Genomic DNA, 20,467 nt, shown 5'->3' on the forward strand with positions numbered 1-20,467 from the left:
TTTGTTTGTTTGTTTGTTTGTTTGTTTGTTTGTTTGTTTGTTTGTTCGCCAGAGTAATTCTAGAAAGATAACGTTAAATAGATGTAATACCATAACTCACGCTTACTTCCTCCTACTTTCGTTTTCAAATGCGTGCGCCTAGGAAGCAGGACGCGATGTAGTACTTCTGGTATTCCCGAGTGCTCCCATTTCAGAAATTCCCGCGCGCACTTGCACCTGCACGCATACATGTGCGCGCACTATAACGCCTCGATATCTATGTCCTTGAGGGAACAAATTACAGTGATTACGCAGATGACGGGTCAAAGTAACCCGGGGCGTGTGGTACAGGAACTGCGGAAGCCAGAGGGAGCAGGAGGGATGAATGAAAAGGGGGCCGCGTCCGTAATGCGATGGTGAGAATTAAAGGTGGCTCATTCGGCCACTTTCCCGCAAGGCGAATTCCGTAGCACCTATGTTACGCCGTTTCGGCGTCTCACTAATTGCACACAGAACTGCAAGAGCTACAGCTGCGCTGCATTAACTAAAAAAGAAGAAAGAAAGACAAGCAGTCGCTTGGTGTCACAAGCATCTTGTCTTTCTGACCATGTTAGGAGCTATGAAGGGCTAGGTTCTCGCTCATGTAAAGGTATGTCGATTTATATGCACAGTGTGTGTTTGCTGGATATTCCGTCTTCTAAACGCAACGACACTCCTTTTGGAGCATTCTGGAACCCAGATACACTTTAAAAACACCCGAATGTGTGCAGGCGATTTTATAATCTTCCCTTTCATAATTAAAATGACAGGCATCATTTATATGTATACCATTTGCTCGAAGGGTCATGTTATGCATAATTAAGAACCTGGTACTGGGTCCTAATGTTCCCAGGTATAGACACACCCAGTCACGCTCTCAGGACTTGCAACGCAACGATGCACCGAACTAGAACACACGACGCACAGCGCGACAAGAAGTTGGGAAAGTCGTTTTTTTAAGGCCTAAGGAGGAAAACAAAATCGGCTTGATGAGCAGAGCACGTAGCACGCCCGTAATTGCACGTGGAATTATTTCTCTCGAAGCACTGGCGGCCGATGCACGCTGTGTGCTCGAAGCAAAACGCAATAATTCGCGACGCCTTACACTTGTGGTTGACTTCCTACTTATAGCGGCACTTCCGATGCAGTAAAGTATGCCAGGGCAGCAAGCAGAACGGGATCCTGGTGAGCTTCCTTAGACCATCCTTGGGTGCGTTTATCTCTATCTGCTCATTTATGGACCACATAAAAGTCGCACTCCAGTATAGCTACGTAATAACTGACTTTTTTTTTCCCACTAGGTGGCTGTTGTGTTCATGCAATAAAATGCCGGTAACACACACGTACGCACGTTAGTACTCCTCACAGCTGTGGTCATAAATAGTACGAAATGTTTGTGCATTATCTTAATGCACTTCTGCTGTCTTGAGCGTCAAAGCACTTTAGAAACGGAAAAAATGCGAAACAGCCGACAAAGAGGAAAATTAACTCCATTATCTCGCTGCAACTGAGCCTTCATGCGCACTGTGTCGGAACTGAACGTATTTAGCAGAAACGCGTTGTTCTTTTCTTCTTCTTGAAGTTCTTCACTTCTTTCTTCGCACGCTTCCTTCAGGTACCAGGAGGAAAACTTCTGCTCTTCGACGCAAGGCGGCACGCACGTGATCGCGCCTCGGCACCTGCTCAAGGGCCGCTGGTCCGTGACCGACCTGCCACTCAACCGGCTCGTGGTGCCCGGCGCGGTCATCGACATCAGCATCCAAGTTCTGCGCAGCCGCGATTACCGGCTGCGCATCACCGACGTCATGCGCTGGGAGGACATCCACGGACGGCTGCCGCAGGGATGCGTGCTCTTCGTGCGCACCGGCTGGTCCCGCTACTGGCCCTCCTGGTACAAGTACCACGGACACCCAGCGGCCGGCACCAACGGGACCTTCTCGTACCTGCCGTTCGACTCGAGGCCTCACCACCCGGGCATACACCCGGACACGGCCACGTGGCTCGTGTCCAAGCGGAAAGTGTACGGCGTCGGCATCGACGCCCCGTCACTGGACTACGGCATCTCCAAGGATCTCGGAGCCCAGCACATCTTGCTCGCGGCCAACATCTACGGACTAGTGAACGTGGCTAACCTCCAGGAACTGCCGTCCGTCGGCTCGACGCTGTTCGTCTTTCCTATGAAGATACGAGGAGCCGGAGCCGCTCCCGTGCGAATATTAGCTGTGGTGCCCTGATACACGATAGCGGGTGTTCTGGACATTTATTCCAACGAGTTGTGGCGCTAAAGTGGCGCTTTATGCCAAAACGAACTGGCATATTTGAGATGAAGGCCTGCCACGATTTCCTGCGCTTTCCAGAATCGATGTGGTCTCAACCGCGCAAGATTGCGAGCTTTGCATTCGCAGCATTCAGTGAAGCATTTCTATTGAGGTCATAAGATGTTCGCGCTTTCAGTAATTTCGGTGCTAGGCAGACGATAGAATAGGCCACAGCTGCAATCTTGTGGACTGCAACTATTGACTTCTTACGGCACTGTTCAGTGCGAATCAAGCCACCCTGTGCCGGCTCGCAGCTTGCAGCGAGACATTGTGAGCCAACCAAAACTGAATTCTTACACAAGTACTGCTGAAATTTAGAAACGTTCAGATAAGCAGCTGAGCACTTTCTCAAAAATGCCGTTGTCTTTTGCACGTTATATTTCTTTTCTCGTCATTTTCTTTCTTTTAAGGTATGATAAATTCTCAGCAACGTGTAGTGCTTTGAAAAAGGAAGAGTACTGGACCTAGGTCGTTTATTGGCGTCTACGTAAAACGAAGGTGACACCGTAAACGATTATTCTGACTTGTAGTTAACAGCCCGAAATGTTTAAATGCTACAGTACCATACAGCTTTATTTCGCTTATAACATCTTGGCGCAACGCTTTTCAATCCCCTTTCGTCCTCAGTCGCGACTTGTTTTCTTTCTTTCTTTCTTTTTTCGCAGCTAGAATTAGCCCAATATTTTCCATGTAGCAACATAAATCGAGGAGCTTAGTTGCTAGACATTGGCCTGCACCTATAGGCATAGCTGCCTACAACGTTGTTAGCTACACATCGCTTGTACTATATACCATGCGTTTTCTGGGAAGTTTGGTCGCCACTTTTTGGTACGGAGGCTCGATGTTTGTGTGACTTTACACCTTGAAATGAAGATCATATAAATCACATCATCGTGTGCATTTCAAGTGTGCGCGATTTTAGCACTGCACGCCTTCACATTACCTATACTGTTCAGAACACGGCACTGAAGCCTGAAGCAATCAGTAAGAACCATTTTGAACATATATTTCGCTATTTATTTCGCTCAAGAGGAACAAGCAGTTCAGTTGGAGAGACCGCTTCACGGTATACTGGTCGTCCCCCATTACAATGTAAATCTCACTGTCAGACATTCTTTCGAGGGCACGCACGCAAAATAACGCTTGTGTGAACATTTTAACCACCAAAAACAAAATGCATCCACATTCACATAATTTTAAGAAAACATTTTGCTGTCGCGTTTTCAGTTTCCTTTTCAGGAATTTCTCGAGTGCGATGACCGGTTGAAGTATATTGGTCGCAATGGTTATGTTGAAAATTCTGCAGCAAGTTGTCCATTGCGAATATTGCTCCTCATTTACAACGAAAACAATGTTAAGGTTAAGAAGACTTCCTGTGGGCCAAGATGTTACATACATGACGTAGCAAGATGACGCTAAAAACGCACAAAACATGCACAAAAATGAAAGAAACGGACGTACGCATGACAGTAGCTTGTTCGCCTCTTTGATTTTGTGGTGTCTGTGTGTGTTTTCGTGCTTCCTTCTGTGCATGATGTTACAGTTATTGTGTGTGATGTTGCTGGGTGATGTCACTACGTATGTGCTTGGGCCATTCATGCAGCATCAGCCGAGTTGAGAAGCAAACTCAATTCACTTGTTCTGTGCTTCGTTTGTTTGTAAATAAAGACCAATGACCATTTAGCACTTCTACTGCCTACTCCTTCATTACACGATACATGCATGATTAGCACTTGACGTTTAGAGGACGCAGTAGGCTAATGTCTCAGGTAAGTCATCTAGGGAAATGAGTGGTAAGATATTACTAAGTATTGTTCTATATAGCTAAAGAGTACTCCGCAAAAATAAAGGCAGAATTTAACTAACCAAACCAGCCTGTGTTAAAATATTTGAACTCAGGCTGGTTTGGTTAGCTATTTAAATGAGGTACTCTGCTCCATACACTTTTCCATAGCATTAATACAAATATCACCACACAGTGTTCTAGCTGTCTTTTTTTTTTGTACGTTGTGTCTTGTGTATTACTTTGTTAGTGCGCTAGTACAAAGGCTTAGAAGATATCCCTGAGTGATTTAATAATCATTTGACTTTATTATTATTATTATTATTATTATTATTGACATCTAGCGTGTCATTTCAATACTTTGTCAATTCTGTGCCGTTATGCAAGGTTTATGAAATCAGTGATCTTGGTGTTGTTGTTGACAGCGCGTTAAACTTTTCTTCTCACGTTAAGCGTGCTGCTATGCGGGGCCTTCGTTCTCTCGGATGTGTTTGTAGAATATCTCGAGAATTCAGGTCTCCCATGGCCCTACACAAATTGTACACGGCAATATGTCTTCCGCAACTTGAGTATGCGTCCGTGATATGGAATGGCATTGCTCAATCCAGCGGTAACACCATTGAACGAGTCCAGAAAAAATTCCTCAGCATATATAACCATCGCTTTGCTAAAAATGACTCTGGATCTCGTTCAAATACTGCTGAGTCATTATCACTGCCATCACTTCACTGCCGACGAAATCGTTCTGATCTCTTATTTCTCTACAAGCTAGTCCACGGTTTCATATCCTGCCCTGTACTTCTCAATTGTGTTAATTTTCGAATTCCGCGTAAGTTAACCAGAGAGAACAGACCGTTTCATGTACCCGCCTGCTTCTTCCAACACTCTACCGTTCACAGAATACAAAGTCTTTATAATATTAATTTTCTTGATCTTGACGTTTTTCATAGTCCACAATCACTGTTTTTATCCGAGCTTTGCACTGTTTTGACATAGTATGGCACAGTGTACAAAGTCTTCCCTTCTCCGTCTTTCCGCATAGTTGTATATGTGCAATCTAATTTTTTATTCCCCTTCAATATTTCTCATATTGTCTTATTTTACTCCTCCCCTTTAGTGTTCATTTCTCTTTGTCTACGTGTTTTTGCTCTTTTTATTTCTGAAGACTGTCTGTATTGTATTGTTTATTTTTATTGATTTTATTTTTGCGTGCGCCTGCACAAAGACCTCACGGTTGTTCCTGGGCACGTTAAATAAATGATTGATTGATTGATTGATTGATTGATTATTATTATTATTATTATTATTATTATTATTATTATTATTATTATTATTATTATTATTATTATTATTATTATTATTATTATTATTATTATTATTATTAACACAAATCTGTTGCAGTCAGATTTGTGTTCTTTTTCCGAATGGTGCAACGGCAATAACCTTTCTCTAAATACCGCAAAGACAAAATTCATGTCTATCACTCGCAAAACATCTAGCGTGTCATTTCAATACTTTGTCAATTCTGTGCCGTTATGCAAGGTTTATGAAATCAGTGATCTTGGTGTTGTTGTTGACAGCGCGTTAAACTTTTCTTCTCACGTTAAGCGTGCTGCTATGCGGGGCCTTCGTTCTCTCGGATGTGTTTGTAGAATATTTCGAGAATTCAGGTCTCCCACGGCCCTACACAAATTGTACACGGCAATATGTCTTCCGCAACTTGAGTATGCGTCCGTGATATGGAATGGCATTGCTCAATCCAGCGGTAACACCATTGAACGAGTCCAGAAAAAATTTCTCAGCATATATAACCATCGCTTTGCTAAAAATGACTCTGGATCTCGTTCAAATACTGCTGAGTCATTATCACTGCCGACGAAATCGTTCTGATCTCTTATTTCTCTACAAGCTAGTCCACGGTTTCATATCCTGCCCTGTACTTCTCAATTGTGTTATTTTTCGAATTCCGCGTAAGTTAACCAGAGAGAACAGACCGTTTCATGTACCCGCCTGCTTCTTCCAACACTCTACCGTTCACAGAATACAAAGTCTTTATAATATTAATTTTCTTGATCTTGACGTTTTTCATAGTCCACAATCACTGTTTTTATCCGAGCTTTGCACTGTTTTGACATAGTATGGCACAGTGTACAAAGTCTTCCCTTCTCCGTCTTTCCGCATAGTTGTATGTGTGCAATCTAATTTTTTATTCCCCTTCAATATTTCTCATATTGTCTTATTTTACTCCTCCCCTTTAGTGTTCATTTCTCTTTGTCTACATGTTTTTGCTCTTTTTATTTCTGAAGACTGTCTGTATTGTATTGTTTATTTTTATTGATTTTATTTTTGCGTGCGCCTGCACAAAGACCTCACGGTTGTTCCTGGGCACGTTAAATAAATGATTGATTGATTGATTGATTGATTGATTGATTGATTGATTGATTGATTGATTGATTGATTGATTGATTGATTGATTGATTGATTATTAATAATTACCGATAGTCAAGTCCCAAGATATTGATCCACCCGCGCCGCGATTTGGGCAATGGGCATGCGCTCAAATATTTATACTGCGTTGCTTGCAACGCATTTCCGCACTAAGGAACGGCAGGCAAATTGCAATGCGCCATAATAATGAATAATATAATGAACGACAAAACACAAGAGTACCGTCGAACGTTTTACTGGTGCATTCGGGCATTATCCCTGGCCGCCAAAGAAAGGCAACAGTCCACCCAGGAGGTCGCCGTTCAGCAAGGTGCCAAGAATTCCCGTGAAGATTTCTGGAATCAGCACAAACGCAAAAAAAAATGGTGACAATTTGATATGTAAACATAAAAATACATAAAATGACGAAGAGGAAATACAGGGAGGAAACAGGCTGACAACTGCTGCCGAGATGGGCACAGCGTCTGTCTACTCTTTCGGGAGGAGATAATAGAAAGAGGACATGAAGAGAGGAAGATGTATACAAATGACAGCAAACACAAACAAAAGTGAAGTAGGAACGAGAATGAATGAATGAAAAACTTTATTGGTGCAAAGAAATTCTCCCGGCGAAGGTGGAGCCCTCAGTCCAGGGCCCCTGTGGCCTTTGCCATCTTGCGCGCTCTGTCGATCAGCTTGAAAAAAATGCTCCACCAAAGGGTGGCCAAGTCAGTTTTGTGAAGAAGAAGTTAGTATTGCGCGATGAGCCTGGTCGTGTCGAGAAACAGACCCGCTGGAAAATAGGCAATCCTCGTGAGTCTTGCAAAGTAGTCCTATAGCGGTCTACATTAGTAGCAAGGTACGCTGCCTAAGCGAAGCGGGACACTTTAACACGAGGTGTCCTTCGAGTGTCTCAAAGGAACCCACAAGACGCACACCACGGATTGTCCCCATGTTGTTGTATGAACACAGCGCTAGCCCATAACATTAGTAAGAGTTCTCTGTCACGACGAGAAAAGCCTGCACGACCACGAAAGCAGGGAAGGGGTATCGGCGGATCAACCAACAGACAAGCGCCGTCGAAGCTACACGAAAATTGTAGGCAGTGGTGACAAAGGAGGTACAGATGTGTAGTCCACATCTGAAGTGGATACCTTGTTAGTATTCAGGACCTCATATAGCAACGGATGCTTAACACACAATTTGGAAAATTATCATGTTTATCGACAACCTCGATTACGCGTCACATAACGTACAGCTCCCTCTCAAAGTGGAAAAAACGTTCTATTTTTGTCGGCTTGAATGCTAATGAGGTGTTCACCTTAGATGTGGTCGACCTGTTACATAACTACAGGTTAGCACAGACGTCCACACGACAAAATCTGGCTCGTAGCAAATGATTATTTCGGTTATTAGGCAGTTTTAGAATAGCGTACGCAAAGCTTTGCGTTGGCGTTTCGCGCAACTGCGCATGCGTCATACGCTAACCGCTTGCGGGCTCCCGTTAAGTGACGGAAATAGCGGGCCGCAAACGCTAACGCTAACTTAGCGTACGCTATTCTAAAACTGCCTATTGTTTGCGGTGTTTTTGCGGTGTCGCTGACGGTGTTTTTCGCAGCGTCGTATACCAATAAATTCTGCGCAACGTGACCATTTCTGCGTCGATTAAAAACGCGTCTCAAGAATCGAGCTCTGCGGCGCCCCTGTCACGGTTTCTATTACACTTCGCTTTCGCCTACGTGAGAAAAACCTGCTGAGTCATGCGAGGCTTCACTGCTCGCTGAAAAACTTTGGATCGCTCTTTCCATCTGCTATGAAGATATTTTTTGCACAGTCATGCGAGTCCCGCCGGCTTGACGGCATGCATGTCTCGCGTGTCGGCGGCGCTGCACGCAGACAACCTCAGCCAAGACTGCGCACGCGCCACGAACGGGAAGCGAAGGAAAGTTACTCATTCTGTCAAAGACCATACGGTCACCACGCCGGTGCTCTAAAGCGCTTAAAATGCCTCGGACACGACAAAGGAAAAAAGCAAGGGTTTTCGCTAATTGTATCCGTTTAAATGTTCGCCTGGGCGTCCCTGCTTCTTGTGGAAAAAGCTTGCCGAGAGCTTTAATGCGGGCCGCTAATGCGTCCAAGTTTGCAAAACTACTACTTCTGTTCTTCAAGCAGTGATGGGCCAAACCAGTGTAATGCATCGTGTGTGCTTCCAAAGTGTTTGCTGACAGAAGACTGCGTGAGTGAAGGTTTTCGCGACGAGCAGATCGCATAACCAACACCAAACTGTTCTGTGCGTGATCGACAGTATGACTGCATCCTCCAGGATACGACCAGCTCGTCATCACAGCTTCAACGCCAAGGTCTCAGTGTTCCGGTAAGTCAGACCAACAGCGCCTTGTCACAAAGTTACTGGCCATATTTCATGTGAATGTGTTGTTCTGCAAGTGTGCGCACGGGTTGAGCGAACCACATGTGGCTTCCTAAAGGCACGTAGGCTGCTTATCTTATCTACAACGATAATATTTCCTCGTGGGAAAAAAAAAGTAATGCCATCAGAACAAAAAGTACTGCTAAAATGATTGACGCAAGGCATATGTCGTATCGAGGCCTTCCTTCGTTTACGGTTTTGACGCTGCAACAATGCTTCTTAACCATAATTATAATATTAGTGCAGAGTGCCGGCTAAAAGTTCTTCCTTTATGACCCATTGGTTTTTACCACTCCAACGTACTGCTCCTGGACGACCAGCAGTTCTGATGCAGAACCGTGCTTCGTCTTATCCTTCTCGTAGTTATTCAAGTCGACGCCTTCAAGCTGATGTGAATCGACGATTTTTGTGAAAACGAAACTCCTGTAAAAAGCTTACAGATGACGTATAGACATAGAATGATCGTTAGCGTGAAACCGTCGATTAGTGTTAGACATCAAATCGACGCCTTCGATTTGCCAGCGCAAGTTTTCTCGGCTATTGGCTGTGTTCGCACGCGCGTATTTTTGTGCGGGATTGCATGCAGCTCTGGCTCCCGCTTTTGCGCACTCCACGCATAGTTATAATTCAGTCTATGCGCCACGTTTACTGAAACTCGCTTCATGGCACACTTTTGAACAAACTATAGCATGGATCTTGTCACGTTTACACACGGTTTATGTTCACAGGTAAATTGCATTGTTATCTACAAGTATTCGGACGCTAAGGCTTTTAGATGTTTTGCAATCTCGTGATAATTCTTGTGCACCGGTCATAATAATGCTTGGGAATCGCTGCAAAATGTAGACAAAAGGTACAACTAAACGTACTATGTTTCGTCTGCGTTTTGTTTCGCTACAAAAGTATTGTTAGGGCGCCAATTTGCCCACATTTCTGTCATCCCACAGCACCATATATACTAGAAACTGAGCCCTCGCTGTCCAAACCTACAGCGTTGTGTCAAGCGTAAGCACTCGGAGCCGAAACAAAGAGAAAGGGTGTGTATATAGGTATTTCAATGCCACACGGAACATTCGATTCCGAAACTATGGAGAAAATCGGTACATTTCTTCCTTCAGCTATGCTTTCGCTACGTTGGCTAGCACGCGATGCACAATGACACAGAAATGTTCGAGGGTAATCACGCGTCGTTCATCACCATACTCTTGGAGAGCCTTAGCGGTACGTTCTGGAACCTTCCTCCTGGTAGCATAAACTTAGAAGTGGGAGTGCTTGACGCGTGACGACAGCTTATACAGTTCGATCTCTCGTGTATAACAGCTTCAGAGTGACAAGGCCTTCGAAAGCATCTGAGCTTATTCATACAGCACGGGCTGGTACATTCAATGATAGGACAGACTTGTCCTTAATATACGGATATTAGGGGGCACGTTGCCATGCACGTTGCCTAACATTGGATCCTAAGACAAGGGGGTTTCCGCAAAGCTAGGATAAATTCTGTGGCTGAGGTGTGATTAGCACAGAATATACGACTTCATGGTGGCGGCGAGTGTACACGTTATTACAACATGAGTACTACTGGGATGCTTGAAAACCCTTTCCAAAAAGTGACTACTTGATAGTAAGCATACCTATCACGTTTAACTCCATCTTAAAGTCTTCGTAGACCCAGTGGAACGCGTGCCACTATGGATCGGCACGGAGTACTCGCCATCATTCAGGAATTAGAAGAGCTCTTCGAAATTATGATGCAATTACTTTTGCTTAAAGGGACACTAAAGTAAAACAATCAACCGGTTCAGATTGATAAAATGTACTCTGATAACACTAATGTCGTTAATTTCACCGTCTTAAGCGTATTAATAAAGGAGAAATCAATAAAGGAGAAAATCCTCGCGCGTGGCGTTATGGATTTCAAAGTGAATTTTTCGTATTTGGGCGACATTGGCTCAACGAAATTCATTGAAAATTGGTACGGTAGTCTCTGGCACCCTCAGAGGACAATGTACTGTCGGCCGCAAACCTCTGCGGGATCTGCAGAGCGACGGAAACGGAAAACTGCATTGCTGCACCACCTACTATCACACGCCGTGGTATTGAGGCTATCAGCCGTGGCCTCCGCGATCAGGTCCCCAACGCACCGTTGCCGGAACTGATCGTGGAGGCCATAGTCGATAGCCTCAACACCTAGACGTGTGACGGTAGGTGGTGCAGCAATTCAGTTTTAGTTAAAGTTTTAGTTTTCCGTAGGGTGCCTTGATGCCCACGCGCGCATCGGGGCATTCTAGTTTTCCGTCGTTCCGCCACGCGCTGGAGATCCCGAAAACTTTTGCGGCAGACGGTACTTCAGTTTTACCGATTAGGAACTACGTAGGCCGTAGTAGACGTCGTCAAAAAATGACGTCACGGTGATTGGCGAGGGAATTTCAAGGTGGCGTCGCCACCCGCATTTTGTTTTCGCTCGTTTTCTCACTTACTTTTGCGGCCGACGGGACTTCAGTTTGCCTTGATGACGAGTTATAGTGTCTTCTCGTGGCGAGCGTGGTGATTTTGACATTGTGAAAGAGTAATTTACTAATACGAGAAAAATCGTTTTTCTCTTTAGTGAATCTACAACGCTCCATTTTCATTAGCGTGTATCAGCGGCGTAGCCAGGGGGGGCACACCGGGCCCGAGCCATACCCCAAAATTTTTTTTTGCCATAGCATACAAAGCACAAGATGGCACTCGACCACATCTGCCTGCCCTGCCCCCACTTCAGATCATGGAGGACCCCCCCCTCCCCACCGAAAAATATTTCTGCCTACGCCCCCGGCGTGTATCGTTGGTTCGCGGCCCTTAGATTAGCACAGGGTGCTGAAGCATCAACATACGTGTTCAAGAAACTGTCTAGTTATAGGTGATATGGTTCAGCTTTTCATAGGTACTTGATGGCCAAATAAGCACCATTGTCAAACACGTACCAGATCCAATCGAGAGAAGGTTTAGCATTCCGCTGACGACACCGCCGATGCCTTCATCGCCTCCCAAGTTGAGCATGCCTGTGCCAAGCCCGGCGATGCTCGTTCCGGTATCTGCGCAAGAGGCCATTTTTCGCAGCAGCGTTACCCGACAGTGGCTAGCGACAGCGTATTCACGCTAGCACAAGTGCACGATTTCGTAACCGACAGGCAGGCATATAATATTGTCATAGAGGTGTGCGAATGTTTGAGAAATTCGAATATCAAATCGAATATTGTCCTTTTCGATTCGGTCTACGAATCCAATAGCTATTATTAACATAATAGAATTAATACTTTACAATAATTTACGAACATTATGTCATTATGTCGACCGAAATAAGCGCAAGATTTTTTTTAATTGTACGCAATAAATTTTATCACCACGGGCATAGTATAGAAATACAATATGAAAGCCCCCGAAGTACACCAGGCTGCCTCGCTCGGGGAGCCCGAGTCTAGCGGCTATACAATTCGCACACATTACTCTGTACATGGATACAGAGTAATGCCTGCTTGCTCCTCGTGCTCCAGCGTGTTTCTGTATCCTCGTAGTTATAGCTTTGGCGAACCTTCAGTCAAGGGAGGCTTAGAAAGCAAAGGCCATTGATGAAAGGTAAACATCCCTGCAACTCATGTCTGACGATGGAAATGCCACAGGCCGGCTGCGTAATATTAAAAGGCACTCACTTGCACGTAGAACCGGGACTGTCCTGTGGTTTTGGTGGCACATTCGCGTTACTCTCACGTGTGTCCTCTTTGCGTTCCCGCTCCGAGATAAAACTAACATTTCCCTTCGAAGCCGCGTGTTGTGAAAGGTTTTCCATTCTTGGCATACACGACATTGAAAACCATAAAGGGGTCTACGTCACAGATTTTTCGCGATAAATGGGGTAAATGGCCTTTCTTTTGACGCATAGTATCCAAATGCACGTTACCTGACATCGAACAGATCTTTTGCGGTTTATGGCCTTGCCGGTATCTTTCTTTCTTTCTTTCTTTCTTTCTTTCTTTCTTTCTTTCTTTCTTTCTTTCTTTCTTTCTTTCTTTCTTTCTTTCTTTAGAACAACACTGGATTGTCCAAGGGGACACGGCTAATATTAAGGCAAACAATGCCTGACTGGGCCGTGCCACCCATACAGCAGCAGAAAGACGACATTTTGGTATATAAAGGCATACATGAAACCCTGAAGGCTGCGAGATAACAACTGCGTTGCGGTGCACCGCATACAGCCCGAAGTCCGCGTGGATTAAAGCCATGCAATTACGAGTGTTGCTGCAGATAACGCGAATGATGTCAATGCGTATTACATAACACGCCAATTTCAATCGAAAGTGCGCTAAACGCTTATTAAGCCACATACGCCTTTAAGCGAACGTTACGCATATCAAGAATGACGAGTTAATTAATATGTTTACATCAAATGTCATATAGCTGATATTTACATTTAAGGCATTATGAACATACGTCATCGTACAGTTTTTTTTCCCCCTAACGGGTCGCATGTCACAGAAGCAAGAGTTCCAGGCAAGAAATGGCACTTACTCACAAGGTTCTTGACTCCATCTAACACGCTGGAGAACAGGCCGTTTAGCTGTCGCTTGTGCCGGTGGCTATGCTCAGCGACGTCTGCGTTGACAATAAGCAGGGACCAATTTAGGCTTCACATGATGCTTCTAGCAATGTGTGAAAAACAACTTGCTGCCCAGCGGATCTTTCACTGCATAACTCTGATGCCACAACGTATGACGAGTTCTGTGCCATTTTTATTGCCATTGTGCTCACTATACAGAGATTGCTTGTAACCTCAACTACACGCCGTGGTAGCTTTAGTGGATGGCCACACATGATATTTCCACGATTTTGCGGGCACACACAGAAACGTTGTCCTGTCGACCATGTTTGTCTGTGCAATTAAAGCTAACACGACGGCTATTTATAATATATGAACACGTACTACGGGCCTGCGGTTATACATGAGAAAACGCGGAAGTAAGGAGCCTGAGCGGGTGTGCTATGAAAAACGTATTTGATTCACCCCTCACAGTGGCTCAGCGGTTATAACGTCATGCTTCTCAGCATGTCCGGTCGAGGGTTCGATGCCCGGCCACTGCGCCCTCACTCCAGCTGTGGTACAGTGCTAGGACTCCGGCGTTTGGGCATTTGATCTACGTTAGATAAGCCAAGTAAGTAAAAAAGTAATCCGGAGCTTTCTAGAGTAATTGTGCCCGGTTGGCTAAATTCCACACCGGTGGAAAAGTACAGAAGATAAGAAAAAATAAAATAAGATACGGAAATAATTATACCGCACAGGCACGAAAAGGAAAAATAAAAAGCGCGCAATATTTAGTGTTGTTAATGAGAAAACTTTATTTAAGTTTCCTGGGCTAGGCTAAGTTGTTTTATGTTCATTATGGCGAAACAGTGCAGCTCGACGAGGCGGGGGAACAGATGAGAAAACGTTCTATAGCAGGGAACACACCGATCATTTCACAGGAACTCTGACGTCGGCTGGAACCAAGGCTCAATAAGTTTGCTTTTTGAAAGGGGACGGTGCAGTCACGATTGTCGAGCGTGCACTCTAAGAAAAAAATCGAGTATTTGGGGAGTATTTCTGCCACGCAACTATAATCGTCATCTACCCCGCAAGCGTTCCTTGCGTTATCACCATGATGCCGGCCGGCACTCCCCGGTCACGAAGGCGCTTTCAGCGTGATAGCATTCTTGATAGGAAAGTGGCAAAAGCCAAGTTTTCAAGTAAGGAAACGCGAGCAAGCCAGATGACAGTTATTGTTCCGTGGCAAAAATACTCCCCAAATATTCGATTTTTTCTGAGAGTTCATACCTACAAAATCTGCACATTCTGCATTTTTGACCATTGCAGTGGAGATGAAGTATACACATTCGTGAATTTAACTCCAAGTCATAACAAGATCTCACAGAGTTGCTTCAAGTTGCGGACGCTAAACGAATCAGTGAACCAGACGTTGGCGATACGTATAATTCAGCCCATATAAATTTAGAATACATGCCGCGCGATTAACTTACGTGCGTGCAAAGGTCTCGCGGACCCTTTCTCAGTACATACGGATATAACGAAGACTGCACAAAGGGCTGCGGCCGTGCGCGAGACTCTGGCCTCCTTCCTCGGTGCCATCGATGACGAGAGGCCAGACCGCCACGTCTCCGCAACCCGCACTGGGAAACTCCTTCGAAATTAACGTTTCGCGAAAAGCCGTATCTGACCTCATAGTTCCATTTCTGCGGCTCCGTCGCTATCTCCTCAAGCTCGCCTGAATCAACACGACCCGTTTCACGGGCTCGATGTAAATTCGCTGTGGTTTCAGCTGGCCTTTGGAGGGCCGCTTAGTAACCACACGTGGCTTCAGCGGTAATTAGAAAAATAAGGGCACTGAGAACATGACAGTGCAGAATGCAGGGCTTTTTCGTGCACACAGAAGGCAATACATACATACATACATACATACATACATACATACATACATACATACATACATACATACATACATACATACATACATACATGCATGCATACATACATACATACATACATACATACATACATACATACATACATACATACATACATACATACATACATACATACATACATACATACATACATACATACATACATACATACATACATACATACATACATACACATGAAGTGAACGAACGCACGAAAATCGATGTACTTATTTCCAACGTCTCGGCCGGGGTTAGGCCGAGATGTTGGAAATAAATACATCATGGCGAAGGCCGGATCCACGGTGTAAATTAAACCTTACACCGGGGGTCTGGCCTTCGCCAGGACGGGAGTATTGCGGACTAAGACATACCGCGAGCCAAGTACCAAAGGATAGACAAGTTGTGCGGTGCTTCTGGAGAGGAGGAGGAAGCGGTGGAACACCTGACGCCTTTCTAGCTTCACACTCCAGTTCAGAGCAACGGGGCTGAATTTTTAGAAGCATTGGGTCAAGGCACCAAATAACCAAATGGTGGTTATCTGACTGGTGGCTAAACTTATGGAGGAAAAATGTGTGCAGTCGCACTCAGCATGAAAGCTGTAGGAAGTGCGGAGCAGTGATTCGCCTGTCCTTCAGAGACGCTCGCGTTCACGGGCAAGCAAGCGCTGGCGTTCCAAATGTGTAGTCTGCACGGCCTCCATGGATGGCGGGAAAGGAAACCTGCATTTGGGATGAAGTGGCGCATTCCCTCCTCCTTTCCCTCCTCACGTCACTCCTCCTCACCCTCACTTCCCTTTTCCTTCCCTTCTCCTCACCCTCCCATCACTTCTCCTCATCCTCCCTTTCTATACTGTATTACACATGACTATGCTACAGTGTACTATACTATGCTTTACCCTCACCTCCTCCTTTACCTAATCCTCAAACTCACTTCACTCCTCGCCCTTGCTATACTGTAGTGCACATGGCTATGCATGCTTTACTCTCCCCTTACTCCTTACTTTCCTCACCCCCTCTTCCTCACCAGAGCATGGAGCACGAGGGGGGAGGAGGTTGGCTTGTGGACGCTAGGCGCGCGCGCTCGTCCATTTTTGTTTTGTTTTTTCCCATGAGCCCAGCAAAAGAGAACATGAAAGAGGAGCATCGTGGGAATTGTGACATAAACACGAGGAGGTTGCGGCTTCAGAGGAGGTTGGCTTGTGGGCGCTAGGCGCGCTCCCTCCTGTGGCTAAAATCAAGGCAGGGGTGAAATTTAGACCTCCGATAGGTACAATGCATATAACTAGTAACGGCTAGGTGGCGTGAGCCGCCACCCGATCATAATAGCACAGCCTTATCAAACCATCCACCATCCCAAACCATGATAATGTACAGCCGCGATCAATATGAAGTTGCAACACGGGAGCGCGTGGCCTCACGGATTTAAGAATTGCGCATTCCTTCCACTAGCCCCTATTTCTACAACTAAACGCTGTTGTCTCACGGGAGGATGTTCCCAAATAAGAAAATAACATTCCGGAATCGCCCGCTCCGTCGTGCCTGACAATCACATAGACGTCAGACTCTGCCCAGGCGGCGCTGCGAAAAACACCGCCACCAGCGCCCTCATCGTAGCCCTGGCACTAACTGGGTAGTGCAAAGAGAGCCGCCCGCAAGCGAATGTGCATAGGCCGCAATATAACCCTCCTTTTTCGTTGGTGTCGAGGCGCGGTTTCCTGAAAATCAAGGACCTGGAAAGCTTCTTCCGCCAATCCACGCTTCAGAAACAAAGGAAGCTGATCAAAGCGAACTGCGAGTACAATGCAAAATAAGTTTTAGTTATTCCCGCGCGCTGCAACTCGCAAGTACAAGCGAGCATCACACGACACCGAGTTCGAGGCAAGCCCTCCGACATCCGTTCTCTAGAGCCTAAATGCGTTACAATCGGGTATATACGTATGCCACAGCGATAATGTACCTACATACACGATCAATTTACTTAGCTATGCATCTTACGATCAGTGGTACAATACTCGGTTCATCAGGGGCGAATGGCTCCGGCGATTTTCGCCTTTTCAGTTGCATTCTCCCTTAATTCATCTCTCGCTTCCAGTGCATTGGAGTGTTTTATTACGCATCCTCAAATGGTCTCTTGATGGTCGTCTTCCGTTTGTATGTACTGCAAATGGGGATACGTGCGTGTTCACTTTCGTGGGGTACAACCAAAGGCAAAACCGTGGCCTCCGAGATAGCTACGGCAACCGCGGAGGACACGGGCGAAACAAACCTGAAGGGGGTCACGACCAACATTCTGCGATTTACTTGTATGACGCACGTGGTGCTATAGCTAGTTAGAACGAGAACTCTGAGCCTACAAAACATACGTACGTCCGCGATGCTGTGTTGTGACGACCAACTCGTCGCGGTGTGCGTATCACGCGTCTCCAGTCTGCCTCTAGCTGCTCACTTCGTGTTACACGACAAGCACCGCGGTCAGAGCCTCTGCTGAGCTTCATAGTCAAGGTTACCACGGTTTTGCATCAGGGGCCCAGGGCTACGCAAAACAACAGCAGAGCCACACATTCATGCCACCGGCTGTGGAGAACGCGGGTATTTCGTTTACCCAACACGCTCGCAACGGCCCGTATCCAGCGCTCTCGCCTTTCTTCTTCGTACGACAACTATGGAAATCGGTAAAACTGAACGTTGTTATTCAGTCTTTTACGTCCGTGGCAATTCACAACGCAACAGTGCGTCTTTTGCGGAGTTTCTTCGTAGTGTGCGGAGGGCTCTCGTCTGCTGCCGTTTTCGCCGTCGTTCAGGCGAGTGATCCAGCAAGCACTTCACGACGGCTCGGTGGCGCGTCCGACTAGCGGAGAGCAATTCACAGCTCTCGTTCTGAGTGCTAAATGCGCAAACACACGCGATATTAAGCTCAATCGTTGTTTCGCACTCGCTAGTTGCACCTGGTCCCATAGCAAACTGTGCGAGAGAGTCGGTCTATGCACTACTCAATACTTCTCCGACAGGTGGCGCAAGAAAACCTGCGCAAGACTTCGCAGAGAGCAGCAAACGTGCTGCGCCGGAAAAGTCTATGGGGATGCAACCGTTTCCTCCTCATCCGAGACTTGTGGAAGGCTATACACGTCCCAGGCCTCACATTTGCCAATGCCATACTGTGCCTCACTGTGAAAACCAGGCAATGGCTGGAGCGTGGCCAACGGGAGGTGGGCCGTATGGCCCTTGGATGCCACGGGCGTGTCGCCATAGAGGCCATCCAGGGTGACCTAGGATGGTCCACATTTGAGGCGCGCGAGGCGAGAAGTAAGGCTACATACGAGGGACGCCTGCGACTCATGGACGACGAACGGTGGCCCCGGCGACTGTTCAGATATGCGAGCCTTACCGGCACACAAACGCAGTGGTGCAGACGCCTGGGCAACCTGAAAAGAAAGTTCGGCTTCTCTGCAAAACCTGTGATTGAGGACAAGATGTACAAGTGGGCCCATGCCGTGAAGACGCAGGTGTGTGAGGAGGAGACGGCGCAGTGGCGGCGTGCCATGGAAGACAAATCCACACTGCTCACATACCGCACTCACAAGGCCGACATTGGCATGGAGCCCCTTTACGACAACAGCGGTGGCAGTGCACTCCTTTTTGAGGCACGTGCAGGAGCGCTGCGTACGTTGGGATACCTTCGCAGGTTCGACACATCTGCGGACGTGGCCGGGGCCATATGCCGAATATGCGGCGTTGAGGAGGAGACCACAGAACACCTCGTCCTCCGCTGCGCTGACTTGTGCCCGGGTCACGTAGAGGGCACCACCTTCCCGCTGGCACTGGGATTCCGAAGAGATACGGACAAGAACACAGCGGTGGCCAGAGCGGCCCACGTCACAAAACAAAGATTGGTGCAGTGGTGGCGCAGAACGCGCAGACAATGCTGACGCGCAGACGATGTAGATGATCAGTGTAGCCGGTCTGCAAGGTGACACTAGCTGGATGTTGCAAACGTGATAACTCGTTTTGTGTGTGTGTGTATCAGTTTTTTTTTTCTCTCTCTCCTATCTCTCTGTTCTCTCGACGTCTTTTTTATTTCCTTTTTCCTTTTTTTTTTCTGGTTAAGGCACTTGAGAGCTGCCTACCCGTTACAAAGGGCAGGACCACAATTCATCATCATCATCATCATCATCATCATCATCATCAACTCCAGAGTCTGACGTCTATTGTGGGTTTTGCACATGAAAACCCAGAATTTAATGTAATTTAATTTTACACCGTGCGCAATAGATCATTTCTGGGTACAAAGGCTGACGTCACTGCCTTGGCAATTGCATTTTTGGGTGGTCACGCCAATTTACAACAGCCCAAATGGGGATTATGGCGACACCCAAGAAACCCTTGTCGAAAAGTGCGTGATCACAAAGTTCAGAGTAGCGACGACTGGGCAGGCTCCGCCATCGAGGCGATTGAGCGCAGCAGCGTGCTCCACTTTATTCGCTGAAAATAGTCTGTTGCTGACGATGGTTGCTGGCGATGGTTGCTGGAGCGATTTGCACACCTCTTGCTCGGCACTTCAGCCAGCAAAATGGGTCGCCGACCCGCGATATGCTACCACCGTACCTAGGGACCGTAACCGTACTGGCCGTACTACCTACCTTCGAACTGGCACCGTCAATACAGAAAGCATGACCTTCGAGATTTGTTTCAGTTACTGCCATGGTTACTTTGATGGAACCATAAAAAAATATTTGGGAGTAGGTTTAGTATAACTAAGTTAATTGAACTAGTATTTATTTATTATCAACAACACTAAGCCTACGGCTGAAGCACCACTATACAACTCACGCAATAGTTGTCTCGGAGGCCATGTTTTACGTGCTCATTGTCTAATGCGAGTTTTAATAATTTTATTTTTCTGAAATCATCTGCTAAGTAGCCGCCGTGGCAATATATTCGCTGTTTTATGAATAAATAACTACATTTACAATGAAATACGCTGTTATTAACCCGCGACAATATT

General features: G+C 46.2%; 2 protein-coding genes across 2 annotated transcripts in view; one reads left to right on the forward strand and one right to left on the reverse strand.

The window, feature by feature from the left end:
- LOC119393307 (isatin hydrolase) overlaps window positions 1-4,028 on the forward strand; it is a 32,351-nt gene extending 28,323 nt beyond the window's left edge. Inside the window, exon 3 of the mRNA XM_037660250.2 lies at window positions 1,634-4,028. Within this exon, the coding sequence (XP_037516178.2) occupies window positions 1,634-2,252 (619 nt within the window). The 3' untranslated portion in view covers window positions 2,253-4,028. The remainder of the gene's footprint in view (window positions 1-1,633) is intronic.
- A 2,780-nt stretch (window positions 4,029-6,808) lies between these two features.
- LOC119392771 (uncharacterized) lies at window positions 6,809-15,225 on the reverse strand. The gene is made up of 4 exons (XM_037659728.2): window positions 15,023-15,225; window positions 13,520-13,603; window positions 11,938-12,048; window positions 6,809-6,902 (listed from the first exon to the last, which is right to left on the reverse strand). The coding sequence occupies exons 1-4, from the start codon at window positions 15,129-15,131 to the stop codon at window positions 6,820-6,822; spliced, it is 387 nt and encodes a 128-aa protein (XP_037515656.1). The 5' UTR covers window positions 15,132-15,225; the 3' UTR covers window positions 6,809-6,819.
- Window positions 15,226-20,467: the final 5,242 nt, after the last annotated feature.

Source organism: Rhipicephalus sanguineus, chromosome 5 (genome assembly GCF_013339695.2).
Source record: "Rhipicephalus sanguineus isolate Rsan-2018 chromosome 5, BIME_Rsan_1.4, whole genome shotgun sequence".
In the NCBI taxonomy this organism is placed as follows: Eukaryota; Metazoa; Arthropoda; class Arachnida; order Ixodida; family Ixodidae; genus Rhipicephalus; species Rhipicephalus sanguineus.

Coding starts and splice junctions, on each gene's coding strand:
- LOC119392771 (XM_037659728.2), bottom strand. CDS start 15,131: ATGGCACCGAGGAAGGAGGCCAGAGTCTCGCGCACGGCCGCAGCCCTT. Junction 12,049..13,519: donor TGGAGTCAAGAACCTTGTGA/GTAAGTGCCATT, acceptor CCTCTTGCGCAG/ATACCGGAACGAGCATCGCC. Junction 6,903..11,937: donor CCTTCTCTCGATTGGATCTG/GTACGTGTTTGA, acceptor TGCTGATTCCAG/AAATCTTCACGGGAATTCTT.